The sequence below is a fragment of the Gorilla gorilla genome, chromosome 9 (genome assembly GCF_029281585.2).
Source record: "Gorilla gorilla gorilla isolate KB3781 chromosome 9, NHGRI_mGorGor1-v2.1_pri, whole genome shotgun sequence".
Taxonomy (NCBI): domain Eukaryota; kingdom Metazoa; phylum Chordata; class Mammalia; order Primates; family Hominidae; genus Gorilla; species Gorilla gorilla.
In genome coordinates, this window is record NC_073233.2 from 11,397,076 (window position 1) to 11,412,590 (window position 15,515).

Below are 15,515 nucleotides of genomic sequence, written 5' to 3' on the forward strand. Positions count from 1 at the left end.
ATTGAGGGAAGTGGATAAGAGAGCTTACTGTAAGAATTTGTTGGCATAATTTCATATACAATTGAGCAACTACTACCTTCAATTGTTTCTTATACATCTTACACAATCTTTGTGTGAAGCTCTGACATCTTTTGATACTTTTGCCATTCTGTGCACTAGAGCTCTTCACAGCCATGTAGTGATCTATCAAATTTCTTTCCCTTCATGTTTTCTGTGTATTTCTCACTGTTCCCTCTCCTTTAGTCCTTCTAACTTAATCTAAAGATTAGATAAATGGCCCCAGCCCGGGCCCATGTTTGACACGGAGAAAAAACCATAATTGAAGTTACCTTAAACCATTCAGAAATTATCCCTCTCCAGTATAACACAATCAAATTACATGCTACCTTTCTCTGACAGAAGGTAGTCCCAATCATTTTTCAATGGTGCAGTTTCCAAATGTGTGATACAATTTATGTGCAAATGTCAAATGATAAGAATAATCATTTGTACTGGATTATAAACATTAAAAATGCTACCAAAATATTTATATGCAGATAAAGTATCAGGAATGAATGTCTGCTAAATTATGTAAAGGATTGCCTGACAAACTGTATAAGCAAGTTCACTATAGCTTTTTACTTTGTCATGTTCTCATCAATAGGATAACCAGTCACTGTAATACACTTTTTTGATGAGACATCTCGAGTCAGACATACCTTGCAAAGCTCTTGCAATGCAGGCATTTTACTCTCATTTCATAGGTATGGAGTCTTAGACTTAAAGAAGAAAAATAATGTATTCAATATTACATGGAAATGAGAAACAAAACATAGACTCAATTCCTAGTGTTGGTTTCTAAACATTATTCCATTTTCATATACTAGGCCCTGTTAAGTTAGCTAAACCAAACTCACAAAGAAGAAATCTGAATATAGGATTCTGTCACATCTCTTTCACCAGTCTCCTCAATTCCAACACCACATCTTGCATATAGTCACCCCTGATGAAATTAGGATAGTTTTCCAAATAGTTATTTTTTTCTGAGTTACTCCTCTTCTGTTTCCCAATTTGCTTGTTTTGGAATAATTATCTTAACTCAATTTCCTTTTCTTCTCCCTATACCTGATCAATTTCTACTTTCTAAGATTTCTTAAGAAATTTGCCCAACACCCAAGCTGCAGTGCACCCTTCCAAGACATAGACACACACACACACACAAACACACTAGTGTGTGAAAGAGAAAGAGTTCTTGATCACAGTGTGCTTGACCACAGTATTATAAAGATAAGATATATCATAGCAACACTTAATATAGCAAGACAAATGCTAGACTCACTATCAGGAAGTGGTCTGTACAAATTAACTTACTTTGCCTGACAACTTTGTGATGTTTCATAAACTTGAACACTAATGTTTGTGTGTGTACATGTTTATAAATCTGTTTCTTTCTTGACAGTTATCAGCGGAAAGACAATTAGAAATAGCAAGGTTAATCAACAGATCTGAAATGAAGAGGGATATATGCATTCCATTGTAAGTAGACCCAGAGTAAGAAGATTATCTTGAGAGGGTTATCCAGAGTAGGAGGTTTCATTAATTAGACCTCAAGGCAGGGTTCCTCTCTAATATTGGCACCAGCAAGAAAGGAGAGATTGGAAGATGACTTGGAATGAGAAATGGACTTGCAGACTTAAACGATAAAACACCTGCACACATCCAAAATTATCTTAGACTGTTCCAGTTGGATACATTTGTGGTTTCTTCGAAGAGTGGATTACATATTCTCAGCTCATAAATGTGAACTATAATGGGTCTGGTCATATTTAAATCATGTGTCTACTTATTTGTCCAAAATGTATGTATCTATGAATTAAGCAGTTTCTCCATTAAACAATGTTAAAATATTTTCAGGAGAATCTTATGTGCATCTAAAGTAGTAAGGGAACAATTTTATCTCACCAATATTTTATAAGTTTACATTGCTGATTTGGGTAACTGTTACAACTACTAACACTAACTTTAAACCACTATGTTGCATCAGAAAATAAACCTTCTTTAGTTTATCTTTTGCAATCAGTCTCAGCATATAATCTGGTACATACGTGGTAGATAATTAATGTTTGTTGAACTAAAATATTGAATTTACTTGAATGAATCTAATGAAGTACATTTAAATCTTTGGCCACATGTTACCATTAAATTGTACGTACTTTCAAGCCTCTATGATGCAGAAATATAGTAGATATTAGTTTCACTGATTTCTTTGTTTTCTGTGTGCACTAAGCAAGGATAAGACCCACTCAGTGAACGAGAGACATTTAGTCTATAATATATCTTAGTATAAAAAGTTCCCAGAAGAACAGCCTCAATGAATACCACTCTATTTCATCCTTACTCTTTCCTTCTTCTGGGAATTCCTGGGCTGGAAAGTATGCATCTCTGGGTTGGTTTTCCTTTCTTTGCTGTGTTCCTGACAGCTGTCCTTGGGAATATCACCATTCTTTTTGTGATTCAGACTGAGAGTAGTCTCCATCATCCCATGTTCTACTTCCTGGCCATTCTGTCATCTATTGACCTGGGCCTGTCTACATCCACCATCCCTAAAATGCTTGGCATCTTCTGGTTTACCCTGAGAGAAATCTCCTTTGAAGGATGCCTTACCCAGATGTTCTTCATCCACCTGTGCACTGGCATGGAATCAGCTGTGCTTGTGGCCATGGCCTATGATCGCTATGTGGCCATCTGTGACCCTCTTTGCTACACGTTGGTGCTGACAAACAAGGTGGTGTCAGTTATGGCACTGGCCATTTTTCTGAGAACCTTAGTCTTTGTCATACCCTTTGTTCTATTTATCCTAAGGCTTCCATTTTGTGGACACCAAATTATTCCTCATACTTACGGTGAGCACATGGGCATTGCCCGCCTGTCTTGTGCCAGCATCAGGGTTAACATCATCTATGGCTTATGTGCCATCTCTATACTGGTCTTTGACATCATAGCAATTGTCATTTCCTATGTACAGATCCTTCGTGCTGTATTTCTACTCTCTTCACATGATGCACGACTCAAGGCATTCAGCACCTGTGGCTCTCATGTGTGTGTCATGTTGATTTTCTATATGCCTGCGTTTTTCTCATTCATGACCCATAGGTTTGGTCGGAATATACCTCACTTTATCCACATCCTTCGGGCTAATTTCTATGTAGTCATTCCACTTGTTCTCAACCCTGTAATTTATGGTGTCAGAACCAAACAGATTAGAGCACAAGTGCTGAAAATGTTTTTCAATAAATAAAACATAGCTCATTTATAAATATCAGATTGATTATTTATCAATATTATAAATAATCATATTTACAATGAAAGTGGCACAAATTTTCTATGTTCAAAATAATAACAGAACATTTGGAAAGTATTTAGGACCATCTTAGGGGAGGACTGAAAATGGCAATCGTTTGGCAGGTGCTACCCAGAAATGGAAAGGTAAGCCCGTGTCAAATGGATAGATAAGAATGTTTTCTAATATTCCATTGTTGGGAAATGATTCAGATTCCTAATGTGAAATAATATGAACACGTTGTCCTGCATCCTTTATGACTGAGCATACGTAGCCATAGGCAATTTAAAGCAAATTCAAACAAAAAACCAGAAACAAGCAAACAAAAAAACACTATAAAGCCCTTTATATCTTGAGTTTAAACAAAAATATAGAGGCATCCCAGTAAGTGCTGGTTCTATACAATAAACATTGGAGGATTTTCCATATACCTGGACTATCAAAAATAATGTTATTTTTGACTTTGCCATAATAACATTGGAAGGCATAAAATTGATACTGTGAATATGATAGCTATGTAAAAAGCTTGAGGTCTTCCACCATAAAGAGAATAGCAGAAACTTAGAAATCTTGGTAAATTTTTAGTCCTTTTTTTACAGAAAAAAAAAATAGTTGTGTTGTATTTTTTTACGTGGTGGACAAGTTTTTATAAAATCTAACTTACCGATAGTTCTTTGAAAACGAACTGTTCTTTTCCAAACAATATTGTTTATGTGTCTTTTTTTGTGCCATCCCTTAGAGAAGTCTCACTTTTATGGAATGTCAAAAGTCCAAGTGATCTTCTAAGTCTATCACTACCTAAGTATTTTTTGTTGTTATTGTTGATTGTTGTTTGTTTTAATGAAAGTTTAGTTCCATGTGATATAATTCAGTGCTCTCCAGGTCCATGTGACATTATTAACATTATGGATAGAAAGATTCAAGAGAAAATGTGATCATGAAATTTGGAAAATTCTAACTTTCTAACAATGTATTTATTGCAGGACCTCTCAGACTTTTTAATTTACAAATACTCATTTGAAACTTTGAATCAAGATTGGTGTCAGAGTGCTCTTCTTAGGCCATCCCATGACACATATTCTGTAGAATGCACTTTAGAAAAAAAATCCTACTTATTGTTATTATAATGGAAAATATGTCAAATATTCTTAGGGGTGGATATGTATTAATTAACATTACACCCTGGACTAGAAAATCTATGAAAAAAGTCAGTTATACTGTGTATTTATAGGCATTATACTTACACATTAATTATGTAAATATAGACTTTTCCTGGACCCCAAGTGTGAGACTGAACTCATCGTTTACCTATTCATTTATTCTGTTGTATTGGTTCAGCCTCAATCCTAGGCTAGCACCATGTTCCTGGGCCTTGGAGGTGAAAAGTTCTCAGTGAGTGATTCTGCCCCTCCCCAAGCTGCAGGAGACTTCAGATGATCCTGATTCATGCTGTGGTTACAGAATTTATTTCTGCTCCTTTAAGGAACAATGATCTTCACATGTTCTGTTCCCCTGGTGGCTGAAGGCATTCGCTCCTCAGGGAAGAGGAGAAACAGGGAACTGGGTGAAGTGTGATTCCCATCCTTCTGTGGCTGCTATTCCCCTCTACCAGGTCTGTTCCATTAGGAACGCTTTTTCAGGCAGTCCTGCCTCCAGTCTTTCTAACAATTACTTGGTAGAAGTCTAGGGAGGACAACCTGAGTGGGAATGAATTCCCTCATTTCATATTCTCACATAAGTCTATACTTCACTTTGAGGAATTTGCTTTAAAATTTTAGTAAATCCTTTTTACTGGCTTGTGTAGAATCTGACATCTGGCCCTAATAAACTAGGGATCATGTTCCAACTTTTCTTGAAGTTGTCTATCTTTCTTTAGGTTAGAATTAGTTGGTTGCTCTGTGATTTTAACTAGTTGATCAGTCCAAGAAAATTGCTAGTTTTTTTTTTATTGTACACTTTTTTTGGCCATAAGCTTTTGAGAGCAATGGTCTTCCAACGTATACATGCTAAATAAAAACAAGAAGTCCTGGTAGAAATTTTAAAGCATGCTGTAGCATTTAAGTGGAAGGGCGTCTATATCCGTTGGTAACTTCCTATAACTCTGTTTCTCCAAGGATGGGCTGTGAACCACTGAATCATAAATATTATGATGACTGTTGAAAAGCAGATGTTGTGGAAATCACCACAGAAATTTTGAATCTGATTGCCTTACAGTAGACCCAAGCAATCTCTAAGAGGCTTCAAGCATTCTAAATTTGAGAACAATCACTCCTGAAAGTTGAAAGTTGATTAATAATAATCACTTGACCATCAAAAGGAAATACCAGGATCATCTTTAGAAAGAGAGGTAGTTGCATGCAGAATTGGCCAAACCAAAGCTGAACACCACTACCTCTATACCTCTACACAAACACACACACACTCATGCACACACCTCTGACTTGGCCTAACCCACAGCAAACTTTGTTTTTACTTACCTGATATTCCTGATGTCTTGTATTCAGAAAATATTACTATTTCTATATAGTATAATGGGTAAGAATATAAATCTAGTGTCAGACACCTTAGGTTCAAATCCTGGCTCCACCTGTACCATCTCTGTGACTGTGGAAAAATCAAATAATTTCTCTGTGTCTCTGTTTTCTTATTTGTAAAATAAGCATATCAATATTAGAAATCTTGTCAGTTTGCAGGAGGAATTACTGAGGTTAAGGGATCTAAAAATTCAGAATGAACTAGCGGAATGTCAGCACCGTATAAATGTTATATGTTATACTGGAAAGAAATGTCTATGTATTTGAATCAACTTTATCAAACTACTGGAGCAACATGTTTCTCCCCACTCTTCATGTTCAAGTTATAAATCCCAACCTTTCTCCATACCCTGATTCACTATGTGCTAGGGAGAACGATAAGAATAATGAGAAAGGTAATAGATTTGCGAATTTGGCAAGCCTAAACTGAGTAAGTTTAATTAAGCACCCCTCCCCTCAAACACGCACACTCTTTTGGTAGTAAGTCTTTCTAAATAAGTTATATGTGTTTCCTCATGCTCCGCCACGTGGTAAATCTTCCCATTCTGATGAGAAATATATGCCTGACTCTGGGGGTTACTTACAGTGTTCACTGGCTCTCAAGCCAAACAAAGTCCTTTACAATAGCTTTAATCACTAAGAAATATTATATCTAGAATTCATCCTTCATTATTTTATTTTATCTCCATCTCTTCAGAAATCATATGGGAAAGAAAGGCTATATTTTTGTGTGTCCACCACTGAGATCCTGCAAATGATTACAAATGTTGCCTTAAGCATAATTGTATTTCCAGCGAATTCTGGTTAGTAATTAAACACTGACTAAATGAATCTAACTAAAGTGAAGATGCTCATGGAGAATGGTATGAGCAGTAGTAAAAATTTTGATAGCTGAGTCTGTGAGAAGCTGTGTTCCTGAAAGCCCCATTCAATGACATTCAGCTGTATATAAAATAGTTGTGAGATTACAGAAAAGTTATTTCCTTAGAGGTAGACTTCAAATCTCAAGTTCTCTATTCAGTAACCCACCAAATATGAGTGTGCTGAGCTATTTATTATCTGGATTTTTATGATAATTAACCCCCAAATATTGCGAGGGTTGAGTGATTATGCATACAGAATGTACAGTAAAGAGCTGTGGACCGCTTAATAATATTTATTCTCTTCATAATTTTTAGCTTGAGGGGTAAAGTACTTGATTAAAATATTTTTCCAGTGGTCAACTATTAATAACTTTTCTGTGCCTTAATTTGCTCAATTTTAGCTGCATATACAAGTTACCTAGAGAGTGTTAAAAACACAAGTGACAGAACACTACCCCCATTTCAGTTCTTCCTTCTCTAGTTTCACATGAACAAACTCTCATACAGTATGTAGACTTCTGTCTGTGTTGTTCATTTATTCTGTAAGTGAACAGAGTAAGATTTATCCTGTAAATCTTACAGGATTTAAGTGCCTGTAAGATTTATCCATGTGAAACTACACATACCAAAAAAAAAGCAGCAAGATTTAATGATGATCACAGAGAACACATAATTACCTACAAATTCATGGTAATTTGGCCCACCACACACTGATTAAAAGCAAAAATAGATTTCAGAAGATCATAGAAAATGACTTCAAAAGACTAAAAGAATGTAATAACTGGAAAGTAGAATGATGTAGCTAGAAAAATTTCATTCAGGAATGAGGGTAAAATAAAGAAAACTTTAGATGAACATATAACAGAGAAGTTAGCACCAAAAGACTCTCAAGAAAGTGCTGAATTGTATACTTGAGAAAGAAAGAACTTCAGCCAAGAAGGATAAACTGTGGCAAACAAAAAAAAGTAAGTCTTATGATAAGACATACATGGCCAACCAAAGATCTATGATTATACATCATGTCGATTTTAAACATATCTTCTTCTTCTTCTCCCTCTCCTTCTCCTTCCCCTTCTTCTTCTTTCTTCCTGCCTCTAATGATTTCCCATGAACTTTTTGCTTTGTTTTGTTTGTTTATTTTGAGAAAATAACACTTTGATAAAGAGTTCTACTTAGTAATATATCTGTCTCAAGATAATGATTGTCATAACCTTCATACATCTTAGCTAAAGAGCCTGTCAGGATTGAAATGAGCAACACCATTCTGGACATCATAAGGAAGGATAATAGGCATTATATTAAAATGCTTCTTCCTTTTGAAAATTTTTTAACATATCTGTACTCAGCATAGTGAATATAGAATAATCTTTATAGATCTGAAGAAAATATCGTGAGACTATAAAATATGTAGTCATATCATTTAAATGGCCAAATGTTGCTAATAAACTCAAACTGAATATTTTTTATTATATATAAAACATATGATCTCAAGGTTTTAAATGTTTAAGATTTCAGGGAGGTACACTAGGCTTTTATCCGTTGAAAACATTAAGAGATTTTTACTGACACATGAAAAATGAATAAAATTCATCATCACACATTTTGTTAAGCAAATTTAATCATCATATTTAGTCATCATATATCAGAAAGAGTTGATAATAAAGTAAGATTTCCTTAAAAGGGGGGAAGGAGAAACAATGTAGGAATAAACTGAAAAATAATTGCAGCATTTTAGAATAAATTCCAAAGTGTTGTCAAAATAGTCCCCAAAAAGACACAGTTCAAAGTCAGATTTTCTCATAGCCTCCTCTTCTTTTTTTTTTCCTTTTCTCTGCCCCATGACCCAAACCCTACTCTTCTTTTATTAATCTGGTTTCCAAATATGTTCAGATTGATATCTTCTATAATGGCAAGATTCAGATAGTTATGACAGTTGAAACTTTGAAATACACTGTTTGACAGTCATATTATTCAAATTATTAATTTCAAACAGTCTAACAAGATTCAAATGTCAAGTAATCAAATTCAAATATTTACCACTACTTGGTAAATATTTCTAAAGTGTATAGAAAATCTAAACTTATATCTGTTTAAATTTATAATTATGTTTAAATAAGTTACTTTGCACAGAAAAATCTTAGTTTTCTGATTATTAAAAGAGGGCCTTAATAAAAAGACCTTACATTCTAAGATAATACAATGTTTTGTTCAGATATTTCTCACCAACAAAAATGATTTACTTAGAGGCTTTGAAAAACTGAAAACTTTAAGGAACCTGTCCCAAATCCTTTTGGTTCTTACCCCATAGATAATGGGGTTCACCATGGGTGGGAGAAGAAGATAGATGTTGGCCACAAATATGTGAAAATGGGGAGCCACGTGGTGCCCAAACCTGTGGGTGAGAAACGAGAAGAAGGCTGGAGTATAGGATACTAAGATGACACAGACATGGGAGCCACAGGTGCCCAAAGATTTGAGCTGGGCATCTTTGGATGGGAGCTGGAAGACAGTGTGGAGTATGAGGACATAAGAATAAATGATCAATATAAAGTCTACCACCCCAGCAAGGAAGGCAACAATGAGGCTGTAGGCTCTGCGGAATTTTGTCTCAGCACAGGCAATCGTGATGAGGGCCATGAACTCACAGTAGGTGTGAGAAATGATATGGGTTCTGCAGTAGGGAAGCCAGCGTAGTAGGAAAGAGTGAGGACTGAGAAGTGCTATGCCCCTGAGAACAATAGCTAGGCCCACTCTCCCAATTACAGCGCGTGTCAGAATAGCTGAATGTCTTAATGGATTGCAAATGGCCACATATCGGTCAAAAGCCATGGCCAGGAAGAAGCCAGATTCCATGGTGGAGCAAGAGTGAATCAGGAACACCAGTGAGGCAGGTTTCAAAGCGAATCTCTCCATCATGGAACCAGAAGAGACTGAGAAGTTTGGGCACAGCTGTAGAACACACAACAAGATCAACTACAGCCAGCATGCATAGGAAGAGGTACATTGGCTCATGGAGGCTGGGCTCTGTCTTGATGATAAACAGAAGAGAGCCGTTTCCCAGTAGGGCCAACAGGTAGACCACACAAAAGGGGATGGAGATCCAGATGTGAGCAGCTTCCAACCCAGGAATGCCAATAAGAATAAAGATTGATGGGCGGGCATTGGTGTTATTGTATGCTGACATAACAAGGGTCAAATGTTTTTACTTTCTCTTCATAAATTTTTCCTCAAAAGCAAACAAAAAAATAATTAATATATTTTGAAATCTGGTGGGTTAAGAAAGTTAAAGTAGAGGGAACTGTAGGTCATGGAGAAATTACAATGTCTATAAAAATTTAGATAGAAATTATTTAATTATTTGACAGAGAGTCGTATATTATTACAGAGTTACTCTACCACAAAAAGGGTACTGTTAGAACAACATTTTGAAAATCGTCTTCATCCTCTAATAGTCAGTTCTTTTTGTTTATGTGTTTGTTTTGTTTTCTTCTTTTTAGAAAAACAATTGATAATGTTCATCAGACACTCTCTTTACTATTACAGATATTTGTAGATTATAGGATCTCTATGATCAGGAAAAATAACCCTTAAGTCAGAGTACAATGCAGTCTGGTTTGGAATATGTATAGCAGACTGGACCTCAATGTTGAACTGAAATTATGAAACATAATTTAGCTTCTTAATTTGTTTGAAATTTCATACCCAAAGTTACTGCTTAATTTGGCTATTTGACCTTCAGTGTCTGTAGGGGATAGATATTCCCTTTTAAACATAAAAACAGCTATATGTGTCAAGGAAGCCTTGGAAAGTCTAAGGAATATTATTTTTGAATTAGGACATATACTGGAGAAAATAGGAGTGTAGAAAAAATAAGATTATTTAACACTTATATAATAATACAATAAGTAACATTTCTAAGTTAGTTAGTCACTGATTATGACTCAGGTATTTTCCTGAGAACATTTTATGTATTAACTCATATAAATTTTATTCACCTTTTTAGATAAGGAAAGTTTAAGTAACTTGTATAAGGTTATATAGCAGGTAAGTGATAGACCTAGTTTCTAGCTCAGACACTGATTCTGGAACCCCCATACGCAATTAAAAGGATGAATTGCCATAATTAAGTGATAGTCTATACTTGTGAAGATACAGAGGATGGGAATGATTCTGTATATAATACTAGCAAATACAATCACCATTAATTTGAATATGACTACTTCTTGAAAGCTCTCCCCCTCACCATTTGTAAATGCCATAAAGAAGCTTGCCCAAATTATAGCCTTCTCTTATTAGTTAACCCGTCCCCAATGCACTTACACAAAGCAAAAGAGCTCTTACCTGAAAAAGACAATTAACATAACCAGACTTTCTCCATGTTACCCTGTTCTAATTAAAATTAGATTTATGTATATACTCCTTGGGCTAATGCATTTTAACGTATTTCCCCTTTTTTCCTTAAAAAACATTTTGTGTGCTTTTATCTATATTTGTGTTCCTATCAGCATTCTCATACTCCTCATTCACTTTTACCTTCACTCTTTCTATTTAACTTTTCCTTTACACGATATAGATACATTTCCCCAATGGGAAACAGGTAGAGAATTTAGGTAAAGAAAAGATTAACAATGATATTAATGCAAGTGTCCAAATACTTAAAATAGGTCTTACTTGCAATCAGGAAATTAAAAATTAAAATGAATATGCCACAAATTATGCATTGTATTTAACAAATAAAATAACAAGATTGATTATAGCAAGAGTAAGTGAAGCTTGAGTTAAAAATAAACTCAAGAATAATTGGTAGGAGTGTAAATTGGCACAACTTTTAGAGTAAGATTCGTAGTAACCATTATTATTATTAAAAATCATATTTCTGGCAAAACTAATTGACATCTTAGGTAATATTTTTACATATATATATCAAAATATATACAGTGATTCTCATTGGAAAACTGCCTATATTAGAATAAATATTTAATCACTCAAAATGTCCACAAATAAAATAATATTTAAAGTGATAATTCAAAGAAAAGAGAGAGAGAGACAAAAGCATCAAGTCAAATATAAGGGAATCTCCTAGATTCTTAGCAGACTTCTCAGCAGAAACTTTACAGGCAAGGAGAGAATGGAATGGTATATTTGAAGTGATGGAAGGAAAAAAAGCCAGATAAAAGGACTACATTTGGCAAATCTATCCTTCAGAAATGAAGGAGAAATAATGTCTTTCTGAGACAAGCAAAATCTTAGAAAATTTATCCCTGGGCAAGTCCTATAAGAAATACTCAGAGGAGTCCTGGATCTGGAAGTAAAAAGATGATATCTACCAACATGAAAACACATAAAAGTATAAAAATCAATGGTTGAGCAAACATACAAATGAGTATGAGAAAATAAGCAAACATTATCAGCCCAGAAAACCACCAAACTGCCAAGTTAAACAGTAAGAGATGAAGAAAGAAACAAAGATTATAAAAACAATCAGAAACAACGAAATTACCGAAGTAAGCCCTCACCTATCAATAACAACCTTGAATGAGAGTGATCTAAATTCTGTCCCCCATCAAAAATATAAAATGGATAAATGGATAAAAAGTAAAACCCAACTGTGCTGGTTACAAGGAACTTACTTTACCTAAGTACACGATAAACTGAAAGTGAAGAGATGGAAAAAGATATTCCACACAAACAAAACCAATAGTATGTGGCAGTACCTGCACTTAGACAAAATAGATTTTAGTCAAAAAAACATATAAGAGAAAAAGAAGGTATTTATATTATAATAAGAAGACCAATTGAGTCAGGGGATACAACAAATATATAGATAGATTAGATATATACTTAACACTGGAGCATCCAGATATATAAAGGAAATATTACTAAAGCTAAAGAGAGACATAGACAGCAATGTAACAATAGTTGGGGATTTCAGTAACCTACTGTCAGCAATGGAGAGATCATCTAGACAGAAATCAACAAAGAAACAATGAACTTAAACCAAATGTACGGAACATTTCATCCAGTAGAAGTAGAATACATATTTTCTTCAGCACGTGGAGCATATCCTAGCATAGACCACACATTAGGTGACAAAACAAGTCTTAATAATTATTTTAAAAATTAAAACCATATTAAGTTATATACCCAAATAGTTATCAAGTATGTACTTAGATCATAATGGAATAAAACTAAAATTAATAAAAAGAAACTTTAGAAACTGTATAAATACATGAAAATAAGACAACATGCACCTGAAAGACCATTGGTTACATAAAGAAATTAAGAATGAAATTAAAAATTTTCTGAGAATAAATGAAAATAGAATATGAACATATATAGAGAGAGACAATATAATAGAACATATATAGAATAGAAAACAGAGCAATATACCAAAACCTACTGGTTATAGCAAAAGCAGTTCTAAGAGGGAAGTTAATAGCCATATACACCCACATCAAAAAATAGAAAGATTTCAAATAAGCAGCCTAATCATGCACCTCAAGATCTGGAAAAGTAAGACCAAACAAAACCAAAAATTAGTAGATGAAAATGAATAATAAAAATGAGAGCAGAACAAAACAAAATAGAGACAAAACAAATATAAAAAGAAATGAAACAAAAATTGTTTATTTGAAAAATTAACAAAATAGGCAAACCATTAGTTAGACTAAGAAAGAAAGAAGACCCAAATAAATAAACTCAGAAACAAAAACAGGAGATATTGCAACTAATAACACAGAAATACAAATAACCTTTAGAGACTATTATAAATAACTATACACCAACAAATTGGAAAACCTTAAGAAAACGGATAAATTACTGGACAAATATAACCAATTAAGACTGAACCAGGAAGATAAAGAAAACCTGAAGTGACCAGTAATGAGTAACAGGACAGAATCAGTAATAAAAAGATCCAGCAAAGAAAAGCCCAGGACTGATGGCTTTTCTGCAAAACTATTCCAAACGTCTAAAGAACTAACATCATTTCTTCTCAAACTATTCCAAAAAATTAAGAAGGAGTTATTTCTAATCATTCAGTGAAGCCAGCATTACTATGATTCCAAAACCAAACAATCACACAACAGCAACAAAAAGAAAACGATAAACCAATATCCTTAAAGAATATAGATATAAAAGTCTTCAACAAAATACTATCAAATGGAATCCAATAGCACATCAAAAGATAATACACCATGATCAAGTGGTATTTATCCTAAGGATGTAAAAATAGTTCAACATAAGCAAATCAATTAATATGATTCATCCAGTCAAGAGAATAAAGGGAAAAAAACCCTGTGATTATCTCAACAGACACAGGAAAAGCATTTTGTAAAACTTAACATCCGTTACAAAACACTAATGAAAAAAATTGAATAACACACACAAGAAAAAAATGGAAGGCCATCTTATGCTCAAGAATTGAAACAATTATTATTAGTAAAATGACCATAATACCCATAGCAATCTACAGACTCAGTACAATTCCTATCAAAACATCAATGATGTTATTCACATAAATTAAAAAGTAAAATAAAATCCATGTGGAATCACAGAAGACCCTAAAAAGTCAAGACATCACTGAGAAAAAGGAACAAAACCAGAGACATTAGAGTCCCTGGCTTCGAAATAATCTATAAAATTATAGTAACAAAAGCAGCATGGTACTGGCATGAAAACAAATCCATATACCAATGGGACAGAACAGAGAACCCAGAAATAATCCATGTTATTTATAGCCAACTTATTTTCCACAATGATCTCAAGAACAAACACTGGGGAAAGGACACCCTCTTCAATAAATGATGCTGGAAAAAACCAGATATCTGTATGCATAGTACTAAGAGTAGACCTTTGTCTCCCACCAAATACAAAAATTAACTAAAAATGAATTAAAGATTTAAGTATAACACTTGAAACTATACAACTACAAGAGTAAAACATAGGCGGAATCCTTCAGAACATTGGTCTCGGCCAGGATTTTATGGCTAAGACTACAAAAACATAGGTAACAAAACAAAAATAGGCAAATGGGACTAAAACTAAAAAGCTTCTGCATAGCAAAGGAAACAATCATCAGGATGAAGAGAAAACTTGTAGGATGGGAGGAAATATTTGCAAACTATTCATCCAACAAGGGACTAATATCCAGAATATGTAAGGAACTCAAACAAATTAACAGGAAAAAAATAATCTGATTTAAAAATGGGCAAAATGGCTGAATAGGCATTTCTCAAAAGAAGACATACAAATGACCAACAACTATAAAAAAAAGTTCAACATCACTAATAATCAGATAAGTGCAAATAAAAATTACAATGAGCTATCATTTCACCCTGTTAGAATGGCAATTGCCAAAAAGACAAAACATAATGAATGCTGGCAGGAATGTGGAGGACAGGGAACTCTCATAAAATGTTTGTAGGACTGTAAATTAGTACAGCCATTATGGAAAAGAGTACAAGTGTTTATCAAAAAACTAAAACTAGAACCACCATATGATCCAGCAATTCCACTAGTAGTTATTTATCCAAAGAAAATAAAATCACTGTATAGAAAAGACATCTGCACATCCATGTTTATTGCAGCACTATTCACAATAATCAAGATATGGGATTAACCTAAATTTCCATCAATAGATGGATGGATAATAAAAATGTGGTATACACACACAATGGAATATTATTCATTGTGCTGTAAAAAACAATAAAATTCTGTCATTGTGGTACCATAGATGAACCTGGAGGACACTGTAAGTCAGGCACAGAAAAATTAATACTACATGTTCTCCCTCATGCG

The 15,515-nt window shown here is 34.1% G+C and overlaps 1 protein-coding gene across 1 annotated transcript; it reads left to right on the forward strand.

Moving 5' to 3' along the window:
• Positions 1-2,350: 2,350 nt before the first annotated feature.
• LOC101149325 (olfactory receptor 52E1) lies at positions 2,351-3,277 on the forward strand. Its single transcript, XM_004050534.4, has one exon. It carries the CDS (start codon positions 2,351-2,353, stop codon positions 3,275-3,277), a length of 927 nt encoding a protein of 308 aa, XP_004050582.2.
• The last annotated feature ends 12,238 nt before the right edge of the window (positions 3,278-15,515 follow it).